Raw genomic sequence first — 25,707 nt, forward strand, 5'->3', positions numbered from 1 at the left:
TCTCCCCATGTCTCACCGGGAACAGGCATGTTTGGTCCAATTAACTCTCAGGGCCCAGATGTCTCCAAACCTCGAGAGTAGGCCCTCCGCCCCCGCCATCGCACCATCCGCAACTTCCAGGAACAGCAGCAGGTCGCCAGCATAAAGGGATACGTATTGTTGGCCATCTCTGCTCCTCGGGCCTCCATAGTGGTTCCCAGTTCTAAGGTCAGCCGCCAGCGGTTCCACCGCTAGGGCGAACAGTAGTGGGGATAACGAGCATACCTGCCTTGTTCCCCGCTCTACCGGGTACTGTGACGATATTAACGAACCTATCCTCACTCTGGCCACCGCAGAGGTGTACAGTACCTTCGTCCATTGCAGGTAGCCCTCACCTAGCCCGAATCGATCCAGGACTTTATATAGGTACTCCCAATCGAGACTATCGAAAGCTTTCTCGATGTCCACTGACAGTATCATTGGTTTGTGCGCCTCCGAATGAGCACTGTCCAGTACCCTCACTAGTCTCCTGATGTTTGCGGAAGTATTCCGCGTTGGTATAAAGCCAGCTGGGTCCTCATGGACCAGCACGGTCATGTAAGGTAACAACCGGGCTGCCAGAATGCTGCTCAGTATCTTATAGTCGGTGGTTAACATCGAGAGCGGTCTATAGGAGGCCGTGGTCTCACTTTCCCTCCCCGGTTTCATCAGTGGGATCACCAGTGCTTCCCGCATTGACTGGGGTAACTGCCCCATCTCCCGGGCCTCTTTGTAGAACTCTTGGAGTCTCGGTGCCAATAGATCGACATATTTCCCATAGAATTCGATGGGTAAGCCGTCTAGTCCCGGAGTTTTATTATGTGCCATACGCTTAATTGCACTACGGATTTCCCCAAGCTCTATATCCTTGCCCAATCCCTTCGCCTGCTCCTCGTCGTGGCTCGGCAAAGTCAGGAAGGCGTTAACGCCAGGGTCCCCAGCTCCCAGTTTACTCTGATAGAGCGCCTAATAATAGCGTTGGAAGCACTGCAAGATGTCATTTTGGGTATGGGCCATGGTCCCCTCCTCTGTTTGCAAAGTGAGAATAGGGGAACCCCTCTTCATAGGATTGGCCAACCAGGCTAATAGGGTTCCTGCCTTGTCCCCCTCCGCATGCGCTCTCATTGTGTAGGCCTTATAATCAAAACGACGCAAGCGTTCCATTTCAACCGCAACTTCCTCCCTGGCAGTGCTAACCTCCCCCTGCAATTCAGGGTGTCCAGGTAGCGCTATCTCTGCCTCGCGAAGTTTAGATTCCGCTTTATCTAGATCTTTCAGGAGCACCTTCTGGACTCCTGCATATTTCCCTATGCAGAGTCCCCTGATGACCACTTTGAAAGCGTCCCATTCTGGCGCCCAAGTCGCAGTCGTACCAGCGTTCTCCGCAAAGTACTGCATTATTCCTTCCTCCAATGCAGCATGAAAAAGCGGGTCATCTAGCGTTTCGGGGCGTAATTTCCAAGTGGGGACACATGAGATCCCGGCCATCCAATCCATGGTGACCAGCAGAGGATTGTGGTCCGACACTGTCCTAGCAAGATATTCAGTTCTCACAATAGTCGGCATTACTGCCGGGGAACAAAGGATCGCATCTAGCCGCACATGTAGGTCATGCATGCTGGAGAAATAGGAGTAATCCCGAGTTCCCGGGTGTTGCACCCGCCAGGCGTCCAGCAGTCCCCAGCGCATCTGCCAGTCTCGCCTACCCCCGGTCAAACGGTGTGTCGGGTGTGACCTATCCAGAGAGACATCTGTCACGGAATTGAAATCCCCCCTCCCCATCACCAATGGACCCGCTAGGTAGTGCGCTAAAGCCCCAGATAGCTTCATTAGGAAGCCCAGTTGATCAACGTTTGCTGCGTATACGCTACAGAAGGCAATGTCTCTACCTCTCAGTTTCCCCTCTACGGCTACAAACCTCCCATCAGGGTAAATTGTCTGTTTAGTCAACTGGAAAGGGACTCCTGTCTTCAGCCCAGCTTGTACCGCTTTTGGCCGCCATAAGTGTGGCAGGGTATGCTCAGACGTGAGTCCCTTGCTCACTTTGCCACTGGATTCAAGCAAGCCGGGCTGAAGATCGCTGTAATGCCAGAAACCGGTCCTCGGAAGCTTGTTTCCGGTCCAGGGAAGGCATGGCTTGGCAGTTCGGGCTGGACTCCATGAGGCACAGGGTCAGACTGATTTGCATATAGCCATGTCTGAACTGCGGTGGCAGAGTGGGCTAAAGAACAGTGATGGATTAAACCCAGATCTTTTGACTGGGTGTGAGTGTTTGATTGGTTCAGATGCTCTGTCAATTACCACCCCCTTTTGTACCGCGGGGGTGGCTTAGCAGGCACCCTGTGAGCTCTCTCCAGTGTGTAGAAGGTCGACAGGCCCTCCGGAGCCACCGTCGTCTTGAGCCATGTCTCCAGGTATTCCACCATGTCGGCCCCTTCTGTTTTTTCTGGCAGGCCCACTATCCGGATATTGTTTCGGCGATTGCGTCCTTCTGCCTCCTCCGCCCGTCTCTCCAGTGCTTCAATTCTGCCCAGGACATCGGTAACTGTGGCCGTGAAGGTGGCCTGCCGCGGCCCCATGGATTGGAGCGTGCTTTCCACTGCTGTCACCCTGCCCGCAAGCTTGCCATGGTCGGCTCGTAAGAGGCCTAGGCACCAGGCCACATGTGCTATGTCCTTCTGCAGTGTCGCTTTGGTGTCCACTATCTCCTCCAGTATTTTGTCCAATTGTGACTGCAAGTGCGGGTCGCACGAACGATCTGTCTCTTCCTGTTCGCTTTGTCTTGCCAGCTCCGTGTCAGATTGCTGCTGCGTGCCTTCCTTTTTTCCCTTAGGTTTACCCATGGTAGAACGGCTCAGGGGGAGGGGTTCCGCCGAGTTCGGAGGGCCGCTAGAGTCACACAGTTCCGACAGATACGCGTCATCACCTCTCACCAGCCAGATCAGTGCACCGTTCACCCCTATGGGACCACGATCGTGCGAGGAGCCAGCAAGCCCTCCCGACTTATCTCGCCAGCATCACAGTTGCCGGAGTAGTGTTGGCGGTATTCGCCCCCTCTGCGAGGTCTGGTCTCAATCCCTGGTTTCACTTCTCATGTTGCTCTCAGCGCTACTAGGTGTTGGGATGATGAAGAAGCAAATTAAGGTGCACAATCGACAGCCGGAGGGAGAGCTCTCTCCGAGCCCGAAAACCTACCCAATGGGGTAATGGTCAAGGTGGAGTCGCCTGCCGATCGCCGTGGGAAGTCCCCTCTCACCGGGTTATAGCCGGCCGCCCTCCAGGGCAATGGCGTCCGCTAGGCGAACACTATAGTGCTGGCGCCCGCCGGGTAAGTAATGGCCGTTGCAGTATCCGGGACATCCACAAAATGGGGCACCCACTCTCCAGTACCCAGGTGGGTCAGTCATTCGTCATTCCGGGTCTCCATCACCACAGGGCCTCCGAGCGTCCCCAGCCACCGTCATGAATGCCACTCCTCGCCGATCCCACACGTTCGCCTTACCGTGTTCTTCGGCGTCAGTGTCAAGGAGCGCGCTATCACAGCCGCGATCTCCCGGAGGGCCCGCTCATAAGCGTCCGGTGATGTAGGGATAAATACCGGGAGCAGGAGGAGCCAGATCGGAAACACGGCAATCACATCTCTTAGCCCCTAGAGTGCCGTTCCAACTTGCTCCCGCCGCACTGCCGGTCGAGCTGCCCGATATTTCAGTCCCCCACCGGGGCAGTGTATGCACAGAGGCTCCGTGTCCCCCGTCCTCCTCTGCCAGCTCTCAATCTCGGGCTCCCAGTTCACAGGGCCACGCCGTGGTGGCGATGGAAGTCCGGACGTCAGGCCCCTCGCAGTCACCGGCCCTCAGTTGTAGCCGTGCACCAGGTCGGAGGGCGTGCGTCCCCCGGGTTCTCTTGTGGTCGGAGCACCGCTGCGTGCTTACTGGCTGACTGTCTTCCGCCCTAGATCTCGGGGCGCTGGGCTCTCCTTGTCGGTGGGCCCCACACAGGTCCTCCTCTCCCGCCGCCGCCATCACTCTGTGCCTCCGCTGGGCAGGGAAGCGGTCCGCTCCGTCTCCTCCTCACCGCGGCGGAAGTTGCTCCTCGGCACGACTCTTCCACTGCCCCCTCTGGCCGTCCGCCGCTTGTTTCAATCGAGCGCCGCTGGATAGGCGCTCTCGGTCACTGCAGGCCTCATTCACCTCCGTCCGGCCGCCATCTTGCGTATCGGCCGCTGGCCGATTAATTGCAGAATCTTGGGTCGTCGGGCAGGAAACCACTCCAATAACACCGACGAGTGGTCCGGGCCCCCTCATGCACCCCCTGAGTGGGTCAGGGAGGACCGAGGAGATTTGTATCAGGATAATCACGGGCTCGGCGGCGGAGCTCGCTCTCTAGGCAGCCTCCATCCGCGACTCCAAGCCACGCCCCTGTATCATGCACCCATGACTAACCCTGGGCCTACTGGATACTGTGCCTATTCACAATATATATTTTTTTTGAGTTGTGAAAAAGTTTAAAAATTGTAGTTGCAGCAACTGCAATGCCCCAAACAAACAACACCAACTTACTTGTAAAATCTCAAATCCAAAAGTAATCCAAAAGTGATCCAAACAAAAAGTCCTCAAATACAAATATCCAGCAGCTGCCACAAAGAGTAATCTTTCCAGCTCCAGATCCAAATGAAGAGTGACCAGGACATGGACAAAGCACTGGGAGGAGCCTGCTGGACAGGAACAGGAAGTTGGAGACTCTGGGGCACTTCCTTCCTCTCACACCCCCAAAAATGGACTCCTCGCACAATAAAGTGCAGCCAAATCATCATTTTCAGAAGGTTTATGCTGCCTGCGGTAGATTTCTTTTGCAGAATTGCAATTTTTGCAAGTTCGGGAAAGCGAGCTGTTCAAATCTCCCGCCGGAAGTCAGCAGCGCGTCGCATCTACGTGTTCGCAATTGTTTACTCCCGCGATACGTGATCGCGGGGCCTTATGACGTAGTCGCATTCTCAAACTCTCGCAGTGCAAGATGGCGGGCCGCTATGACGTACTCGCGGTCGAAAAGTCTTGCGCGATCACGCAGCTAGATCCAAAATGGCGCAGCGCACGCAAACCGGGTGGAAAAACAACTTGGCAAACTCAGAATCACGGTAAGTCAACGCCGCGCGCGCGATATTGTATTTTTGAAATGCGACTAAGCAAAAAAATCCACCAGCTTGCAAATTGCGAATGTTTTGACAAATTGGCGCGATTTGTGGAACGTGAAATTGCCAAAAAATCGCAAATTCCGCGAGCGTAACGGATTTTCAGCCCATACTTACTCTTTTCTCAACTTGCCGTGGAAATGCCCCAGAGTAGCTATTTTGGGGGAAAAGTGTTTACGATATTACAGGAAATAACTGGACAGCGGTCTGCAGTGCCCCATTGACTGTGTTACTGGGCTTAGTCAAGGAGGTCCCAGCGGGAAACTGCAGACTCATAGATATGTTACTCCTTTTAGCTAAACGCAGGGTAGCCATGAACTGGCCCCATTGTGGAGGCCTGGTTGCTGGATGCGGCTTATTGCTCCTAACAACTCTCATACTACTGAGAGTTAATGCCGTTCCGGTCACGCCCCAAGGTTATAAAGGAACCCTTGCTTGCCTATTTACTCACAAGAAACTCACCTGCCTCATCTCCATCATTGATTTCACCTGTTGACACACAAAGTCCACGCGCCATATAACAAACATCCTTTTAGGTAAAAATCATATTGAACGGCCCGATGCTTGGCCAGTGTCCCCTCAGCACCTTGCCAGGGTTTTCCATTCCATCTGTTAATGTTGGTCGCCGTCTCTTCCTGCTGACGCGCTTGAATGAGTTTTTTTTCCAGTCTCATTGGTTGTGTAATTTATGGCTTACCTTAACCTGATCTAGTGCTGTGTTGACCTTTATCGCCAGTTTTTTTTCTCCCTTTCCCACCTCCCTCCTTTCTGCAAATTCCTTTCCCTTTGTATCAAGCTTTTTCTTATTATGTGCATTTTATTGACTACAGAACTGTGTGTATTATTCCTTAATGCCAATAAAAGCAATAACAAAACATAGGCAATATATGTCCAGTCTACCAAGCGGCACTTTATTGCAATTGAATTGTATAAAACAAAACCTTCCAAATACGGACTACTATCAATATCTACCATGCTTTCTTTAGTAGTTATCTTCTGTGTATGTTATACAATGTGTTTTATTTGTGTTCATCAGGGGTTGTGTAAGCCATGTACAAATAATTTAATAAAAAAATAAAACAGTATTCCCTTTTCAGCAAGCATATCTATTTACATCTTCTAATTGTTGTCCCTGTGGTGGAACACGGAGTTACAAAGTGAGGGAAATGAGATTCTATTTTTTGCTGCATTTTTCTATTTTTTTGTAGACATAGTTATCAGAAAATAGATGCTCACTCAGTTACTTGTGGAATTCATCTGACTCACTGCAACTTTCACATTGGTCCTTATTTGTGAAGATAATGAAAGGGGGGAGGGTCAGCCAGGGTCTTCTGTAGGGGAGTCCATGAAAGCAGAGCCTTGGCAGGCCATCTGCAGACCCGCAATCCACTGTCCAGTACCTGTATAGCCACAATAATTTACACTATCTGAAACACTTATTTTTCATTCTCACAGGAAACAAGGCATTCCTTAATAGTTCTAAGTACCAGGAAAGGGATTCAGCCTTTGCTGCCTTGTCACTTTGTTGAAGTGCATGGTACATAAAGACATCACTATTACTGAAGAAGTCCTCATTTTCGTTGCATCATCAATTGCTTATAATTTAGGAGAAAGTAAAAGAATGATCACGTTTCTGAATGCTCATTTGTGAAGGTTGTGTATCAGATATCGTGCATCAGACGCAAACAAAAAAGATGGTTTGTCTCTTGAAAACAGTAGCCATCTTTGAGTGGGATTTAGCTTTCCTTCAGTGGAAACTCCGTTCATAGATGAGATCCTTTTATCCTTATACCTCAGAGTTATTGTAGCCAGTGTAGTTGTAGCCTGCCATCTGCGCCTTCAGCTGCTCTTGAGGTAACCGCCATCCTATGGAGGTGGGACACTGCAAGGGAGGAGGATCAGCATGTTGCATGCTTGCAGGAGCTTTTTTTTTAACCTATTCACCAATGTTAAATATCGATGAAAAAAATGTTGGCAACTGTGAAGTGCATAATTGGGCTTGTACCAAAATGTGATGTGCAACCCAGTGAACCAATACCCGAAGAAGGGCTTGCCCTAACAAATAAATGGCTGAAGGTGGCTAACCTAAAGCTCATTTATATATATGTTGTGCTGATATTAAATCTGGAAGACACCTAAAGCTGTCTGTAACCTAGAAATCAGGATTGTAGCATTGGCCGCCTTTGGGAAATGTATGGTTTGCTATCTAGGAGCGGCTACAAACTCCCAGTGGCAGATGCTTCCCATCCTCTATCTGGGTTAACGATTAGTGAAGAATTAAACTAGGTATTTGGGGGAGGGGGTAACAATATGGTGTCTGCTTTAGTTTGTGGTCTCGCAATTTGAAATGACATATAAAGTTACCTTTGTGAATCAGGTCCGCAGTGTCTATATTTACAACTACTTTACTTCAGCAACTCGAGGCAAGACTGCAGTATGATATTTAGTCATGTATTCCCAAGATAAACATTTTTAATGTTACATAATGCCTTGCCTCGTGTTTTTTTGTGTTTGTGTGCAAAAAAAATGTAAACCGTACTGAAGCATCAACATATTTTTGTATATCAGGACTGCGAAATATATTGCCCATCACGACAGCAAAAGTGCCTATTGTGAAGTTTTTCCATGTGAGGAGTGGTCTTGAAGGAGACATCAGTTTATACAACACTTTGGTAATTATGCCTCTTGCACGTTTTGCAGTGTGATTTTACAGATTGGTAAACTGCCTACACTGTATTTTATTGAATGGAATTTTGACATATTTGAGTAAAAGCAAAGATAAAATACCGCACAACTTCATGTATACCTGTTGAATAGTGGCTGAGTTTTTAAAGGGATGCTCTTATTGAACAGTCCATTTTTAGACCGACGTATCTCTATCCTGCGAATATCTATTTATATCTGCTAATAAGATCATTTTAGATTGATTTAATCTGGCTACAGGATACATCGGATTCCCAGTTAATGTGTGACGCTGAAGAATGATTGCCTGTTTTTTTCCCACCAGTGCATGCATATAATGCCTTAAAACAGTGTATAAGGAGGAACGATGGGCTTTAACTTTTGCTTCAACCCAGTGTGAGCCCAGGCAGCAGCCCTTCCGTTTAACTGTGTTTGACTCATCGCTGCTGCTTACTTTGCTGCATTGAACATAAATGTTGTCTCTGATTTACTGTAGTTCTTTCCTATCAAATTCCAAATACCCATACAATAGACCTGCATTTCCTACAGCAAGTGAGCGATGTAAGACAAAGAGTTGCAGAATCAATTGATACCAGCACAGAATATTATTATTATTATTATTATTAAATCCTTTGGAGCACACGTTCACCAAAGGTTTCAAGGTACTTAAAAATGTACTGGAGCTTTTGAGAGTCTAAATAGAATTACTTAATTCCACAAGCCTGTATTAATAGTCAAGTTTCAGTATTCCACGAAAGGTCTCTAGGTCCTGCTCCAGCCAAATTTTATCTGGTAGAACATTTCATGCAGAAGGGGCTACTATTGAGAAACTTCGACTTCTTGACCTTTGTTTATGATGTCTTGGTGTCAGAATGCGATTTTCTTAACTGGATCTCAAGTTGCGGAAGGGTATGTAACTTTTACTTATTTTGCTAGAAAGTTAGGACCAGTACTTTTCAAACTTTTGAACACCATACAACAGACTTTAAAACAATTTTGCTCCTTTATTGGAAGCCAGTGCAGCTCTTTAAGTAATGGTGTGCAGACTGAATGCTGAGAAAGCAGAAAGATCAGCCATGCTGCTTCATTTTGGTTAATTTGAAGTTAGTACATTGCAGACAGAGGTTGACCCGCATAAACAGCATTAGCATAATCAAGTTTTTTGTTGTTGTAATCTTTGTATTATTTCAACATAAAAGTCACATAGGTTATCAAATTGACATCTCAAGTGATTGCACAGTGCTGCTTCATCGTAAGCGGGGAGAAAACGGTTACAAACATATCTCATCATCACATTCTTCCTTTCTTTGCATTTCTAGCTCTACTGTTGGGGATACACATAGGTTGCCCCGGTAAGCATTCCATTTGCCCCATTTCCTATCCCACTACTTCGGACACCCCCGAGATTTGAATACTTCAGTTTCAGCAATCATGCATTTATCTAGTTCTTTTACCCACAATCTGGAAGTAGGGCCGACCACCGCCCCCCATCCCTTGGCAATCTCACGCTTAACCAGGGTGTAACCAAGTGTAGTTAGTTGCTGTTCCACCTCTGTGAGGTCAGTCAGTTCCCATATATTAAGAAGACCCAGGCGCAGTGTGAAGGTGACTTCCTTTTCTAAGGTGTTCTTAATATGGGTCATTGTTCCCTCCCATAGGCTCCGTATCTCTGGGCATTCCCAAACCGTGTGGTAAAAGGTGGCTGTGTGCTGGCAGCCCTGGAGACACATTGTGTCTGATCTGGCGCCTATCTTTGCTAGAGTTACCCCCGGTAGATACGACCTGTGTAAAAGTTTGAGTTGAATGAATCTGAAATGGAGAGTAATTGCTGCTTCTCTGGGGGACATTAGTGCTGTCTGGCAGTCCTCATCCTTAATGAGTCCCAGGTCTCTCTGCCATTGCTCTCGTAGTTTATGACATGTGTTGGGTAGATTGTTGCACAATTATTGGTATGTCAGTGATATAGCTTTTGAGTGTAGCTGTCCGTCTAGTAATCGATCTTCCAGCGGTGATGTCTAAGGTATGTCTGTGAGATTGGGTATTGAAATGAAATGAAATGAAAATGGGTTTTATAAAGCGCATTACTACCCGAAGGCCTCGTAGCGCTGTAATGCATATCTCTGAGAGTCTACTGATTTATTTAGCAAAAAAGAAAAGTTTTAAGAGTTTTGCGGAATTTTAAAAGATGTGACTGTGCTGTGACGAGGGCATGTCTAATTTGCAGGTATCTATACATTTCATCTTGGGCCATTCCAAATTTTTCCCTGACCCCCTCAAACCTGATTATCAAACCTTTTTTAATCATCTCTCCAATAGTGGAGATTCCTATAAGGTCCCATTTATCAAAGCCGGGTTGATGACATAAGTGTCCCAGTCTCTGTGTATTCCATAGGGGCGTGGCTTTGGTAAGGATATTTGACCATCCGAGACGGGAGTTCGCTTGATGCCAGATCGTCACTGTGTGGGATGCGTGCCCAAAGTATCTTTTATTGTTCATTTTTTAATATAATGCCCCTAGATAGCCTTCTCGTCCTGTTTGGTATCTGTTTAATAGATACCCTGGATCCAAAGGGGAACAATAGATCCAGTGATTCACTATGACTAATTGAGACGCCCAGTAGTAGATTCTTAGGTCCGGGAGGGCGATGCCTCCATCGTACCATCCTTTCATCAGTTTTTTAAATGCAATGCAAAGAGACCCACCGTCCTATAACAGCATCCGAATTGCTCTCTCTATTTCCGAAAAGTACGTATCTGGGACCCATTGCGGGCAATTTTGGAGGATGCTGAGAAAGCGTGGGAGAGCCAACATTTTAAAAAGAGCAGCTCGGCCTACCAGTGAAAGAGGCAGAGATCGCCAGAGTTTCACATCTGCCCGTAGGCGGGACAATGGAGGTGCCAGATTACGGTTGTAGAAAATCGAGGTAATGTATATTCCGAAATATCTGAATCCCTCAGTGACCACCTCACACAACAACCCGCCGGGAGCCGAGGGACCGGACCCCGGAGTACAAACAGAACCGATTTGCTCCAGTTTATGGCGTACCCGGAGTATTTCCCAAAATTTGTGAAGATATTTAAGACCCCGTGGATAGATCTATATGGAGAGGCAAGATGAAGCAGAATGTCATCTGCATAGAGGGATATTCGGTCATGATGACCCTCCGCCCCTTTCAGGCCTCTTACCATGACATCTTGCCAAACCCAGGCTGCCAATGGTTCCAGCATGAGAGAGAAAATCTGGGGGGACAAGGGGGCATCCCTGTTGGGTGCCCCTTTTTAGTTTGAATGTGCAAGATGTGTAGTTGTTCACTAGCACTTGACCCTTTATACCCGTGTAGAGCAATTTCACCCAGCCCAGGAACTTCAGACCGAAGCCCATTTTCTTAAGGACTTCAAATAGGTACGGCCACTGGATAGAGTCAAATGCCTTGGAGGTATCCAGAGACAACACCACTGCATCCTCTTCTATGTATTCCCGATGTGAGAGTACATTATGGAGGCACCGGATATTTAGTGCCATATTCCTTCCTAGTATAAAACCAGATCGGTCCAGGTGTACCAGGGAGGTAATGACCGTGATCAATCGCGAAACAAGCACTGTCGCTAGGACTTTGGCTTCTACATTAATTAATGAGATCGGCCTATAGGTTTCCCTGGCTTGTGGATCACCACTATGGAGGCTAGACGTTGATCTTCCGGCAGTATTCGTTTATCGCAGCTTTTGTTATGCATGGCCCCTAGGTGAGGGGCCGTCTGAGAAGCGACCAGCTTTAAAAATTCAATGGGGGTCCCATTTGGCCCCATCTCTGACTGGATTTGGCTTATGGCCTTTTGGATATCCTCATCTGTCAGGTCTTCATCAAGGGTGTCTGTCTGTGTCAGAAAGCATCTGAATGTCACTGTCGGAAAGTAACTGCAGGGAATCCTCTGCCGTATAAGTAGTAAATGGGGAGTAGATATGCTCTAAGCGTCCTGCAAAGGCATCTGCAATGTCCCTTGGATGTGTGACCTGCGTGCTGTCAGCTAGGGTCAACCGGGCACCCATCTCTCGCCTTGGTCCCGCCTCTCTAGCCAGGCCAGGGTTTTACCAGCCCTGTCTCCTAGTTCGTATATTCTATGTTGAGTGCGGAGTAGTTTGACCATCGTTTGTTCTCTAGTTTTAATTTTATATTCCTCTTATTTAAGTGTGAGACGGTGAAGCATGTCTTCTGAAGGTGCCCCAGTGTTGTCAGCTTCTAACTGCTGGAGCTCACTTTATAATTGTACCATCTGCTGGCGTTTACTATTAATGTATTCCATCTTAAGCAACAGTGCCTGCCCATTTAGTACCACCTTGAAGGCCTCCCATATTGTGAGCGCTGAATCAACTGATCCCACGTTTTCTTTAAAGTAGTTAGTCGTCTGTGTATGTAGTTCCGGTTTAATATCCAGGATTTTCAGGAGCCAGGGATTTAGGGTGATTGTGGCCCATGGCTGAGGATTCCCATGTGTGAATTCAATTCGTACTGGGGAGTGATCTGATATACCCCTCGGCAGTGCCTGGGGATTTCGGAAGTGGCCAATTGTAACTATGTAGGTTAGGAAATAATCAATACGGAATGAGCTTTTGTGTGCGTTAGAAAATTAAGTGTATTGGGCTCCTTCTGGTTACAACGCATGCCATACTTCAGACAGTCCTATGGCTGTGGCAAATTCTGCCATCAACACATTTGGCCTCGCCCCGGTCTTTGTGGGTATCTATCCTGTCGTCATCCATAGTCATGTTGAAATCTCCTCTCAAGAGTAAGATACCCATCGGGAGGTCTGTTATTATCTTACCCAGGCCAGTCAGTGCCTCATTACCCAGTGCTGGCGGCAAGTATAGCGAAACAACATTGAGAGCTTTCCCCTCCCGTTGAGCCTCGAGGGCCGCAAATCTACCCTCCGTGTCCGCTCATGTGCGTTTCACCATTAATGCCAGGTTCTTTTTGACTAGGATGCCCGTCCCTCTAGAGCCTGAGGTATATCCTGCATGTACTAGGAGTTTGTATCCTCATCTGGTGAGGGCTTTCGTCTTATTACCAACCATGTGTGTTTCTTGAAGTAACACCACATCTGGCGCCTGCCTCTTCAGGGATTGTTTTTTTTATTTTATTTTTTATTAATAAACTTTTTATTTGCACTTCAAAAATTACACATATGTTTGCATAAATCATGTCATCATTCCTTAACAATATGGGAATATTCCAGCGAATTTTAAAGTGTCCGGGTGAGGCAGTGTCTGCCACAGTCCATTGCAGAAGCAGCTATCAATCATTTTCCCGGCGTCCCCCTTCAACACACCCTCCCACTGCAGTACAATTGTGCCATCTGGATTCCAGGTCAAAACCTTATAACATCTTAAACAACTCTGAATACTGTAAGCAGTTAGTAGAGCTTGTTCTGGCGGTGTACATGGAGTAATGTCGATATCTTCTACCCTCTCCCAGCATCCCCGCCCGAACCATCCCAGGCACACCGTACCAGTATAACATAATCTTATGGGCTATGTTCGTGGACAGTTGACCGCGGCGGCGGATCGCAAACGTGTCCTCGGGATTCATTCCATTTCTCCCAAACTTTGGACCACTTCTTGGGACATCCCCTGTGTGTATAGACCGCCCTTTCCGCCACCATCGCAACGTCCATGTCGTTTTCCCAGTGTGTCAGTGTGGGTACCGTTCCGGAACCCCAATTTTTCGCGATGTTCCTCTTTGCGATGGATAATCCAAGTGTAGCCCAGGTCTGAAGTCCCAGGCTAAGGTCTGTAGGGGGCCAAATATTGAGGTGACACCATCCGGGGTCCAATTGGACATCCGCCCCACCCACCAGTGCTATTTTCTCCAGTATGTGTTCCCAGTGTGTTTGTATTCTAGGGTATTCCCATATGGTGTGGAAGAATATTCCCGCCATGCCACAGCCTCTGAGACAGAGTGGGTCTGCTGCCCGTCCTAACTTGTGGAGTAGGGTACGGGAGTAGTACACTCGATGTAACACTTTAAGTTGTATTAATTTCAGCCTCGATGGGATAGCCGCCTCTCTAGCCGATGCCAGTGCATCCATCCACCCTGTGTCATCTATGTCCCCCAGCTCCACCTCCCACTTACTGCGTAAAACAACCATAGGGTCAGGGAGATTGTTGACAAGTTTTCGATATGTTTGTGAGATAGCTTTCTTGTCCAAATGATCAGTAAGTAGTCTGTCTTCAAGGGGAGATGATTCAGCTAACTTGGTGCCTGTTGGGATTGCTCTCTGGCGTGCGTGTCGGACTTGAATGTATCTATATAGTTCTTTGTCCACCATTCCATATTTTTCTTGTAGGGCAGCGAATGATATGACCTCCTCCTTAATCCACAAGTCTCCTATTTTTGTTATACTGATGAGATCCCATTGCCTGAAGCCTTTAGTGTTACCCAGATTACCTAGGCGGCTCGTTTCCCAAAGGGGTGTAGCCAACGTGAGCACGCCTTCCCAGCCCAGGGCCCTTTGTGCCATATGCCAGATTTTGATCGTGTGTGCTGTTGGGCCTGTAAGTGTATGTCATTTTTTGTTTGTGTAGAGGGCATTCATCAAGTGTTCCACGGGAAGAGTACCTCTGTCCAGGTGGTATGCTGGGTCGTGTTGTGGAGTGTGCAGCCATTGATTTACGACCATCAGTTGTGCCGCCCAGTAATAAAGTTTAACGTTCGGCAAGGCGATGCCTCCGTCGTACCAGTTGCGCACTAGCTTGGTCTGGGCTATCCGGGCTGGTTTTCCGTCCCACAGCAAGGAGGACACTTCCGCCTCAATAGATTTGAAGTAGGAAGGGGGAACCGGGAATGGGGTATTGTGGAGCGCATAGAGGAATCTGGTGAGTGCGAGCATTTTGAAGAGAGCTGCTCTTCCCAGGAGCGTCAGCGGAAGAGCTCTCCAATGTATGACATCTGATTTGAGTCTCTGGAAGGGTTTTGTTAGATTTTCCTCTATGAATAGTGTAGGAGAGTAGGGTCTGCAATCCTATGATCACCCAGATTTTTGCTTTTTGCTGCACTGGTTTACGACTTTCCCTGGCTGTGGGCCTGCTAATCAGACCCACAGCCTAGCTGTTCTCTCTATCCAAATTGTACTCAGGTACTGAATTGGCACTGGGCCCTCTCCAAGTCCCTGTACCCAGGGCTGAGGTGTACCCAGAAGTCTCCCAGGGGCTGAAGCATGTATTATGCCACCCCTGGGCTGACTAACTAAACTGACACAACTGGCTGCACGACAGCTGGGGCAAGGTGGTGTACTCACCCTTTGCTTTAGATATAGTATACCTATATCTAACCCTAAAATGGACACACAGATCTCCTATCAGTCACTCCTATGGCAGGCCTTAACAATCCTGAAGGCAGAGTGCTTGGAATCGTGTGAGATGGTGCTCTGGCATGAGCTGAGCCTGTCTGCGGCTTTCGGGACCCATCCCTTAGCCGTTTCCATGATATCGCATACCATATACTCTTAAGTGCATTATAATCCTCGCGGTTATATGCCAACTCTGGTATCGCTTTATCAAAACATGTCGAGTAAGGTGTCATACGAATTGGAATACTAACCCCTCGCCAATTCTGGCGACGGGGTTAGCATTCCACCCTTCTAGAGGGACACGACATGTATGTAACCCCGGTTAAAGTCAGACAGCCTTAGCATCCACAAAATGGATGCTGCCACCGAGACACAAGTCTGCCCTCCTGCTGCTGGGAGTCCTCCCAGAGCAGGAGATAAGGACAAAGGGTTTCCTGCCAGGGGCGGTGCCAGCACCGTCCCAGACAGGATTTTGTGTATTGTAGGTAGGCAGGGCTTCAGAGGAAGGTGACTGCACGTGGTACCCCGGTGCTCACTGTGCATAGGCTGGCTTGAACCAGTTCCAGGGACACTCCAGACCCTGTGCTGGGGAAAAGCCCGCCAAGGAAGTGGGTGTAACCACCCCCTCCTGGTCCCACCCCTAGGGCAGGACTTAGTCGCGTGCCAGCCCCTTTTTACAGGATAAAGGTAGGAACTGGCCCCCTTCCAAATCAGATCATCTTTGAATCCTGAAACTACTTTCTACGAAAGGAACTCAAGACTTCTTCCTAAGATTTCTCCCTTGTGGCTAAGGAGTAGTCACCCTGCATCCGCAGGCACCATCAAGAACACTGCGGTCTGCTGCACGTCCTTCCTCCGGAATCCGACTGCCCAGCTCGACGAGAACCGGCTTCCCTGGCACCTCTGACCTCTACCCACCTCTACAGCCAAGCTGAGAACCGTGGGTGCGACGAGACCTCGAGGGACCGGCCATCTTCAAGACTGCACGACTTCTGCACAGCAAGCCCGCCGAGTAATTTCCTGGTGAGTGCTTTGGGGTCCGAGAAGCCCCGACCCTGAGCAGCTCCAGCACCGAAGTGCAGCCCCCCAGCATCTCCACGATCTGCGTGGGGCCCTTCTGCTTTTTGCTGCTCACCGCGTTGTTTGGCTACTAGCCCGCTGGCTTGTGGCCTTCTGAACGACGCCCGACGACATCACTGCTGCTGGTCTGGTTGCTCCAGACTGGCCCTTGCTCCCTTCCCGAAGAGGAGCACCCCGGACCCTCCTGGTCCACTCAAGACGCCATTTTGAGTCCACCGCGTGGGCTTGAATTAGCCAAGGCTTGTTGCCCAATCTTGGGTAACTTCGACGCCGACAGCTTCATCCATCGTGGGACAGCTCGCCTCTCCATCCTGGTCGCCGACAACGCCTCCTGGTCCGTGAGATCTGCAGAGCCAGCGTCGCCCACTCACCTAGTCGAGGTGACTGCCATCCGGTGCCCTCCTGGTGCCCACTGACTACTGGCTAGTAGTCACGAACTTGGTCCCCTCTGCTTTCAGGTGTCATCCATCTTCCAGATCCAGGCTTGGATCAACTCGAACTATCTTCACTGGTCGCCTGCCAGCATCTTTTCTTCCAGGCTCCTGGTCCGGCAACGAGGATTCCCGACGTCTTTTGAGACCTATGCAGCTGCAGCCCCTGGGCTAGGTAACTTCGGCATTTCGGTGCCCCAGCATAGCCTCACTATCCAAGGGTCAGGATCCACTGTCGTTTTCTTCCTACCAGGTCGGGTTCTCCCGTAAACACTAACTTTAACTTTACTACCTTCCATAGACTTTGTCCCGCATCCCGCGTGAGAGTGCACACTCTGCACCCGAGTCCCCTAGGTCTCCTAGAAGTAATCTAACGATTCTATAGTCAAGTCCTAGCGATTCCAAAGCCTATTAGTACTGTACTTACCTGCTAGTAATTTCGCATTCCACTTTTAAAGTATATGGTTTTTCGTGCCCCTCGGGCATTTGTGTATACCGTGCTAACTTAAGTATTTTCGTAAGAGTTTTGTTGTGTGCTTAGCACCCTGTCCTCATAAAGAGTACAGGGTTGTTGTGATTCTAATAAATACATTGTTTATTTTCATAACACTTGTGTGGTGTCCTTTCACTGGGTGTTCAAGGGGTAATGTGATGGTTAAACAGCTGGCTTAACACGCCCTCTAGAGTCTTAGCCTTAGACTGCTCGTATCCATGCTACTAGGATAGCTGGTCTATAAGGTTGACTTACAACCAATCATCAATAAGGGTTGTTTGGACTGATATATAGTGATCACTAGAATAGTGAGCACTGCACATCAGGCCAACTTCTCACATTGGTGAGCAGCGGTTGGGATTTGAGCTTGCTGTTGTTTTACCACACATATCCTAAGAATATCTTGTGAAAGATCACATAAGTACTAAAGGTACATATAACTTAGCTTAGAATACTCTGAGTTCTACTGAACCAGCTGTTGTAGCTCCTAGGGCCTAGCACACCCTAAACTACAACTCTAGCAAGGGATCAGTATGCAAACATATAGTGTAGGTAAGTGCACCACTTACACCTCACTAGAAAAGCATGTCTACCCAGGGAGAATCTACTGAGACTCCCCTGGTCAGTGTTGACCCTCCGCAGGTCACTTCAAGATATGCAGCTCTCAGTTTCCAGGAGATGAGACAAATCTGTGTCTCCAGAAAACTGAAGCAGGGGTCTAACCCCACCATTCCCTTTTTAATAGGTCTCTTAGAGACTTATGATGCGAGAAAGCTTTCTCAGCTAGATGGGAATATGCCAGCCTTAGAGGGAACCTCTGGGGATCCAGACCTCCCCAACATTGCCAATGCAGTTGAGGAGGAGGATCAAGGGGAACTCTCTGGGGACGAGGTAGACAAAGGTCTTGAGGTAGTCAGAAGGCTAACTAGGGCCAACTTAAACTTGCTTGGGCTAGGATCTGGGGGACCCCCAGTACTGACCCTAAGTAGGCCTAACCTTGGAGTTAGGAGAGATAGATCTCTTTCTAGGGACTCCAATAGATCTCTGCACTCTAATGCCTCTTCTCAGAGGAGAAGGAACTCTCCCCAGAGGAGATTGACTTCCCCTCAGAGAATGGAGCATGAAGCTAGGATGAGACAGGCTACTCTGAGGATTGAAAGGGAAGAAATTGCCCTGGCCAAAGAGAAGCTTGCCTTGGCTAGAGAGCAGCAGATGAGTGGGTTAGCTCCCACTGGTGGCAGCAATCTCCCAAGAGATAGAGAGAAGGGTTTAGATACTAAACACCTGACTAAGATAGTGCCCCCCTTTAAGCAAGGGGATGATATCCAGAAATGGATGGCTGCTTTGGAGAGGGCCTGCACTGTGCAGTGCATTCCCCGAAGTCAGTGGGCAGCTATATTGTGGCTCTCCTTTGATGGTAAAGGTAGAGATAAGCTCCTCACTACAAGAGTGGAGGATGCTAATGATTACCAGGTCCTGAAAAATGCACTGATTGGTGGGTTTGGTTTAACCACTGAGCAGTACAGGTTGCTGTTCAGAGACACCCAGAAAACTCAGTCTCAGGACTGGTCTGACTTTGTGGATAGTGCCACTAAGGCTTTGGAGGGCTGGTTGCTGGGTAGCAAGGTTACAGATTACACAGGATTGTATAATCTGATGATGAGAGAACACATTTTAAACAATTGTCAGAACCAGTTGTTGCACCAGCACCTTGTTGATTCAGATCTGACCTCTCCCCAAGAATTGGGAAAGAAGGCAGACAAATGGGTCAGGACAAGGATCAAGCAGAACCAGAACCAGGGTGGTCAGAAGAAAGCAGACCAGAAGGGTAATGCAAAGAGTGAACAAAATGACCAGAAGTCTTCACCAGGTCCCCAACAAACCAAAGAGGGTGGGGGTCAGGCTTCCCAGAAGAAGAAGACTCAAGAAGGCCAGTCAAAAAGGTGGTGCCAGTACTGCAAAAGTAAATCTCACTGGTTTAGTGAGTGCACCAAAAGAGGAGGACAAACTCCTGCCACTACAGCCCCTAAGGCAACTGCACCCCCTAGTACAGTCAGTAGTGGTAGTGTACCTCCCAAGGCATTAGTTGGGTTAACCTTGGGAACTGAGGGGTCTGACAACTTAGTTGGCACACTCACTCAGGCTGTCCTTGTCTGTACAGGGGATATGGATATAACCCCTGAGATAAGTCCCAATACTTTGGGCAAGTACAGGCAGACGCCTTTAATTAATGGCAAAATGGCTCAGGCCTATAGGGACACTTGTGCCAGTGTCACCATGGTGACACCTAACTTTGTGGACCCTGGACAGATCATGCCAGGTACTGATTTCCTGGTGACCAATGCCAGCAATGTCACTACTAGTCATAGTGTGGCAATTGTGGCTTTCTCCTGGGGTGGAGTGAAGGGACAAAAGAAAGTTGTAGTCAGTTCAGACCTCCCAGTTGATTGTTTGTTGGGCAATGATTTGGAGTCATCACAATGGTCAGAAGTGGAGCAGAGGACTCACATGGAAATGTTAGGCTTGCCAGCACATGTGCTTGCTGTGACTAGGTCACAGGCCAGAAAATGCCCCACTGAACAGGTGCTGGATCCTGAAATTATGGACCAGACACCTTCCAAGAAGAAGAGCAGTAAGGGTAAGGCTTTGCCTTCCCCCTTGCCCCAGGTTGAGGATCAAGTCTCTGAGGAGGCTGATCTGAGAGAACTGAGGGAAACTGAGCCTAAAGAGCTTGAACTTGATCAAGTTGAGTTTCTGGGCTCAGGGGGACCCTCCAGAGCAGACCTGGGGAAGGCACAGTTAGACTGCCCTTCCCTTGAACCCCTCAGACAGCAGGCTGCTGCTGAGGCTGCAGGGAATGCCACAGGTGCCCACAGGGTATACTGGGAAGATGGACTCCTGTACTCTGAGTCAAGAGACCCCAAGCCTGGTGCAACCAGGAGGCTGGTCATACCCTTGTCTGAGAGGTTTCCTTCTCACCTTGGCCCATGAGATTCCCCTTGCAGGTCATTTAGGTCAGACAAAGACTTGGGACAGGCTTGTCTCACACTTTCACTGGCCCCATATGAATGAGAATACCAAGGAGTTTTGTCGCTCCTGTGTCACTTGCCAAGCCAGTGGTAAGTCAGGTGGCACAACAAAGGCCCCCCTCATACCACTACCTGTGGTGGGGGTTCCCTTTGAAAGGCTGGGGATTGACATTGTTGGTCCAATGGAACCCCAGACAGCATCAGGGCACAAGTTTATACTGGTGGTAGTGGATCATGCCACCAGGTATCCTGAAGCTATTCCACTTAGGACCACTACAGCACCTGTAGTGGCAAGGGCCCTAGTTGGAGTGTTCTCCAGAGTGGGCTTCCCTAAGGAGGTTGTTTCTGACAGAGGTACAAACTTCATGTCAGGATATCTGACTGCAATGTGGAAGGAGTGTGGTGTGAACTACAAGTTCACCACACCCTACCACCCACAATGCAATGGGCTTGTTGAGAGATTCAACAGGACCCTCAAAGGGATGATTCATGGGCTACCTGAAACTCTTAGGAGAAGATGGGATGTCCTGATCCCCTGCCTCTTGTTTGCTTACAGAGAGGTCCCACAGAAGGGGGTTGGCTACAGCCCTTTTGAGCTTCTGTATGGGCATCCTGTGAGAGGACCCCTGTGTTTGGTGAAGGAAGGATGGGAGAGACCTCTCAAAAAGCCTGCAACCAACATAGTGGACTCTGTACTTGGTCTCCGCTCCAGGATGGCTGAGTATATGGAAAGGGCATCTAAAAACCTTGAGGCCAGCCAAGAACTTCAAAAAGCTTGGCATGACCAAAAGGCTGTTCTGACTGTGTACCAGCCAGGGCAGAAGGTGTGGGTGCTGGAGCCAGTGGCCCCAGCAGCTCTGAAAGACAAATGGTCTGGGCCCCACACCATCATTGAGCAAAAGGGAGAGGTTACCTACCTGGTGGACCTTGGAACTCCCAGGAGCCCTCTCAGAGTGCTCCATGTTAACAGGCTCAAAGCATATGTTGACAGGAAGGACATGAGCTTGCTCATGGCCACAGATGAGGGACAGGAGGAAGAGAGTGACCCTCTCCCAGACCTGCTCACTCAGAATCCTGATGATGGATCAGTTGATGGTGTTGTCTTTTGTGGCAGCCTCACTGAACATCAGCAACAGGATTGCAGGCAAGTCCTGCAATCCTTCAGACATATGTTCTCTCTGACACCCAGCCAAACTGATTGGTGTACCCATGATGTTGACACTGGAGACAGTCTGCCTGTCAAGAGTAAAATCTACAGACAGCCTGATCATGTTAGAGACTGCATCAAAACTGAAGTGCAGAAAATGTTGGAACTGGGAGTCATTGAGCCCTCAGATAGCCCTTGGGCTAGCCCAGTAGTTCTAGTGCCAAAGCCTCACACCCAGGGTGGTAAGAAAGAGATGAGGTTTTGCGTAGACTACAGAGGCCTCAATGCAGTCACTAAGACTGATGCCCACCCAATACCAAGAGCAGATGAACTTATAGATAAATTGGCTTCTGCCAACTTCTTAAGTACATTTGATTTGACAGCTGGGTATTGGCAAATCAGGTTAGCTGAGGAGGCCAAACCCAAGACAGCATTTTCTACCCCTGGAGGGCATTATCAGTTTGTGGTAATGCCCTTTGGACTGAAAAATGCACCTGCCACCTTCCAAAGGTTGGTGAATCAAGTCCTCACTGGGCTGGATGACTTCTGTGCAGCATATCTAGACGATATTGCTGTCTTTAGCTCCACCTGGGAGGATCACCTGGTCCACCTGAGGAAAGTGTTAGAGGCTCTGCAAAAGGCAGGCCTCACTATCAAGGCCACAAAGTGCCAGATAGGGCAGACACAGGTTGTATACCTGGGCCACCTTGTAGGTGGAGGCCAGGTTCAGCCACTGGAGAGTAAGATACAGGCCATCCAGGACTGGACTCCTCCAATCACCCAGACTCAGGTTCGAGCTTTCTTGGGCCTGACTGGGTACTATAGGAAGTTTGTCAGAAATTATGGGTCCATAGTGACCCCTCTTAATGACCTGACAAGCAAGAAGATGCCAAAGAAAGTTCAGTGGACAGCAAGCTGTCAGAAAGCATTCAATGACCTAAAGCAGGCCATGTGCACAGCACCTATCCTAAAGAGTCCAGATTACTCCAAGCCATTCATTGTTCAAACAGATGCTTCTGAGTTGGGTGTGGGGGCTGTTCTGTCTCAACTGAATTTTGATGGTAATGATCAGCCTATTGCTTTCATTAGTAGGAGGTTGACACCCAGAGAGAAAAATTGGTCAGCTATTGAGAGGGAGGCCTTTGCTGTGGTCTGGGCCCTGAAGAAGCTGAGGGCCTACTTGTTTGGCACTCACTTCACCATTCAGACAGACCATAAGCCCCTCTTGTGGCTAAATCAGATGAAGGGTGAAAACCCCAAACTGCTTAGGTGGTCCATTTCCCTACAGGGGATGGATTTTACAGTGGAGCATAGACCTGGTACTGATCACAGCAATGCTGATGGGCTCACCAGGTATTTCCACTTAGAGCAAGAAGACTCACCTGGTCAAGGTTAGTTTATTGTCCCAAAGTTTGGGGGGGGGGTCATGTAGGAGAGTAGGGTCTGCAATCCTATGATCACCCAGATTTTTGCTTTTTGCTGCACTGGTTTACGACTTTCCCTGGCTGTGGGCCTGCTAATCAGACCCACAGCCTAGCTGTTCTCTCTATCCAAATTGTACTCAGGTACTGAATTGGCACTGGGCCCTCTCCAAGTCCCTGTTCCCAGGGCTGAGGTGTACCCAGAAGTCTCCCAGGGGCTGAAGCATGTATTATGCCACCCCTGGGCTGACTAACTAAACTGACACAACTGGCTGCACGACAGCTGGGGCAAGGTGGTGTACTCACCCTTTGCTTTAGATATAGTATACCTATATCTAACCCTAAAATGGACACACAGATCTCCTATCAGTCACTCCTATGGCAGGCCTTAACAATCCTGAAGGCAGAGTGCTTGGAATCGTGTGAGATGGTGCTCTGGCATGAGCTGAGCCTGTCTGCGGCTTTTGGGACCCATCCCTTAGCCGTTTCCATGATATCGCATACCATATACTCTTAAGTGCATTATAATCCTCGCGGTTATATGCCAACTCTGGTATCGCGTTATCAAAACATGTCGAGTAAGGTGTCATACGAATTGGAATACTAACCCCTCGCCAATTCTGGCGACGGGGTTAGCATTCCACCCTTCTAGAGGGACACGACATGTATGTAACCCCGGTTAAAGTCAGACAGAGCCTTAGCATCCACAAAATGGATGCTGCCACCGAGACACAAGTCTGCCCTCCTGCTGCTGGGAGTCCTCCCAGAGCAGGAGATAAGGACAAAGGGTTTCCTGCCAGGGGCGGTGCCAGCACCGTCCCAGACAGGATTTTGTGTATTGTAGGTAGGCAGGGCTTCAGAGGAAGGTGACTGCACGTGGCACCCCGGTGCTCACTGTGCATAGGCTGGCTTGAACCAGTTCCAGGGACACTCCAGACCCTGTGCTGGGGAAAAGCCCGCCAAGGAAGTGGGTGTAACCACCCCCCTCCTGGTCCCACCCCTAGGGCAGGACTTAGTCGCGTGCCAGCCCCTTTTTACAGGATAAAGGTAGGAACTGGCCCCCTTCTAAATCAGATCATCTTTGAATCCTGAAACTACTTTCTACGAAAGGAACTCAAGACCTCTTCCTAAGATTTCTCCCTTGTGGCTAAGGAGTAGTCACCCTGCATCCGCAGGCACCATCAAGAACACTGCGGTCTGCTGCACGTCCTTCCTCCGGAATCCGACTGCCCAGCTCGACGAGAACCGGCTTCCCTGGCACCTCTGACCTCTACCCACCTCTACAGCCAAGCTGAGAACCGTGGGTGCGACGAGACCTCGAGGGACCGGCCATCTTCAAGACTGCACGACTTCTGCACAGCAAGCCCGCCGAGTAATTTCCTGGTGAGTGCTTTGGGGTCCGAGAAGCCCCGACCCTGAGCAGCTCCAGCACCGAAGTGCAGCCCCCCAGCATCTCCACGATCTGCGTGGGGCCCTTCTGCTTTTTGCTGCTCACCGCGTTGTTTGGCTACTAGCCCGCTGGCTTGTGGCCTTCTGAACGACGCCCGACGACATCACTGCTGCTGGTCTGGTTGCTCCAGACTGGCCCTTGCTCCCTTCCCGAAGAGGAGCACCCCGGACCCTCCTGGTCCACTCAAGACGCCATTTTGAGTCCACCGCGTGGGCTTGAATTAGCCAAGGCTTGTTGCCCAATCTTGGGTAACTTCGACGCCGACAGCTTCATCCATCGTGGGACAGCTCGCCTCTCCATCCTGGTCGCCGACAACGCCTCCTGGTCCGTGAGATCTGCAGAGCCAGCGTCGCCCATTCACCTAGTCGAGGTGACTGCCATCCGGTGCCCTCCTGGTGCCCACTGACTACTGGCTAGTAGTCACGAACTTGGTCCCCTCTGCTTTCAGGTGTCATCCATCTTCCAGATCCAGGCTTGGATCAACTCGAACTATCTTCACTGGTCGCCTGCCAGCATCTTTTCTTCCAGGCTCCTGGTCCGGCAACGAGGATTCCCGACGTCTTTTGAGACCTATGCAGCCGCAGCCCCTGGGCTAGGTAACTTCGGCATTTCGGTGCCCCAGCATAGCCTCACTATCCAAGGGTCAGGATCCACTGTCGTTTTCTTCCTACCAGGTCGGGTTCGCCCGTAAACACTAACTTTAACTTTACTAGCTTCCATAGACTTTGTCCCGCATCCCGCGTGAGAGTGCACACTCTGCACCCGAGTCCCCTAGGTCTCCTAGAAGTAATCTAACGATTCTATAGTCAAGTCCTAGCGATTCCAAAGCCTATTAGTACTGTACTTACCTGCTAGTAATTTCGCATTCCACTTTTAAAGTATATGGTTTTTCGTGCCCCTCGGGCATTTGTGTATACCGTGCTAACTTAAGTATTTTCGTAAGAGTTTTGTTGTGTGCTTAGCACCCTGTCCTCATAAAGAGTACAGGGTTGTTGTGATTCTAATAAATACATTGTTTATTTTCATAACACTTGTGTGGTGTCCTTTCACTGGGTGTTCAAGGGGTAATGTGATGGTAAAACAGCTGGCTTAACACGCCCTCTAGAGTCTTAGCCTTAGACTGCTCGTATCCATGCTACTAGGATAGCTGGTCTATAAGGTTGACTTACAACCAATCATCAATAAGGGTTGTTTGGACTGATATATAGTGATCACTAGAATAGTGAGCACTGCACATCAGGCCAACTTCTCACAAATAGGGAGTGGTCGGGGGTGACATAGATTCCCAAGTATTTGAACCCTCTAGTCACTGTTTGCAATGTACAGTTGGGGGGTAAGGTCGGTAGTTGGCCCCGTAATATGTACAGTAGTGATTTCACCCAGTTAATGGTGTATCCCGAGACCTCCCCATAAGCAGTAAGTAC

General features: G+C 49.2%; 1 protein-coding gene across 3 annotated transcripts in view; it reads left to right on the top strand.

The window, feature by feature from the left end:
- TUT7 (terminal uridylyl transferase 7) overlaps positions 1-25,707 on the top strand; it is a 1,540,394-nt gene that overhangs the window by 944,212 nt on the left and 570,475 nt on the right. For all 3 annotated transcript variants that reach the window (XM_078675707.1, XM_078675708.1, XM_078675706.1), the window contains exon 17: positions 7,775-7,878. In XM_078675707.1, coding sequence (XP_078531833.1) covers positions 7,775-7,878 — 104 coding nt within the window. The remainder of the gene's footprint in view (positions 1-7,774; positions 7,879-25,707) is intronic.

This window comes from Lissotriton helveticus, chromosome 2_1, assembly GCF_964261635.1.
Source record: "Lissotriton helveticus chromosome 2_1, aLisHel1.1, whole genome shotgun sequence".
Lineage (NCBI taxonomy): Eukaryota > Metazoa > Chordata > Amphibia > Caudata > Salamandridae > Lissotriton > Lissotriton helveticus.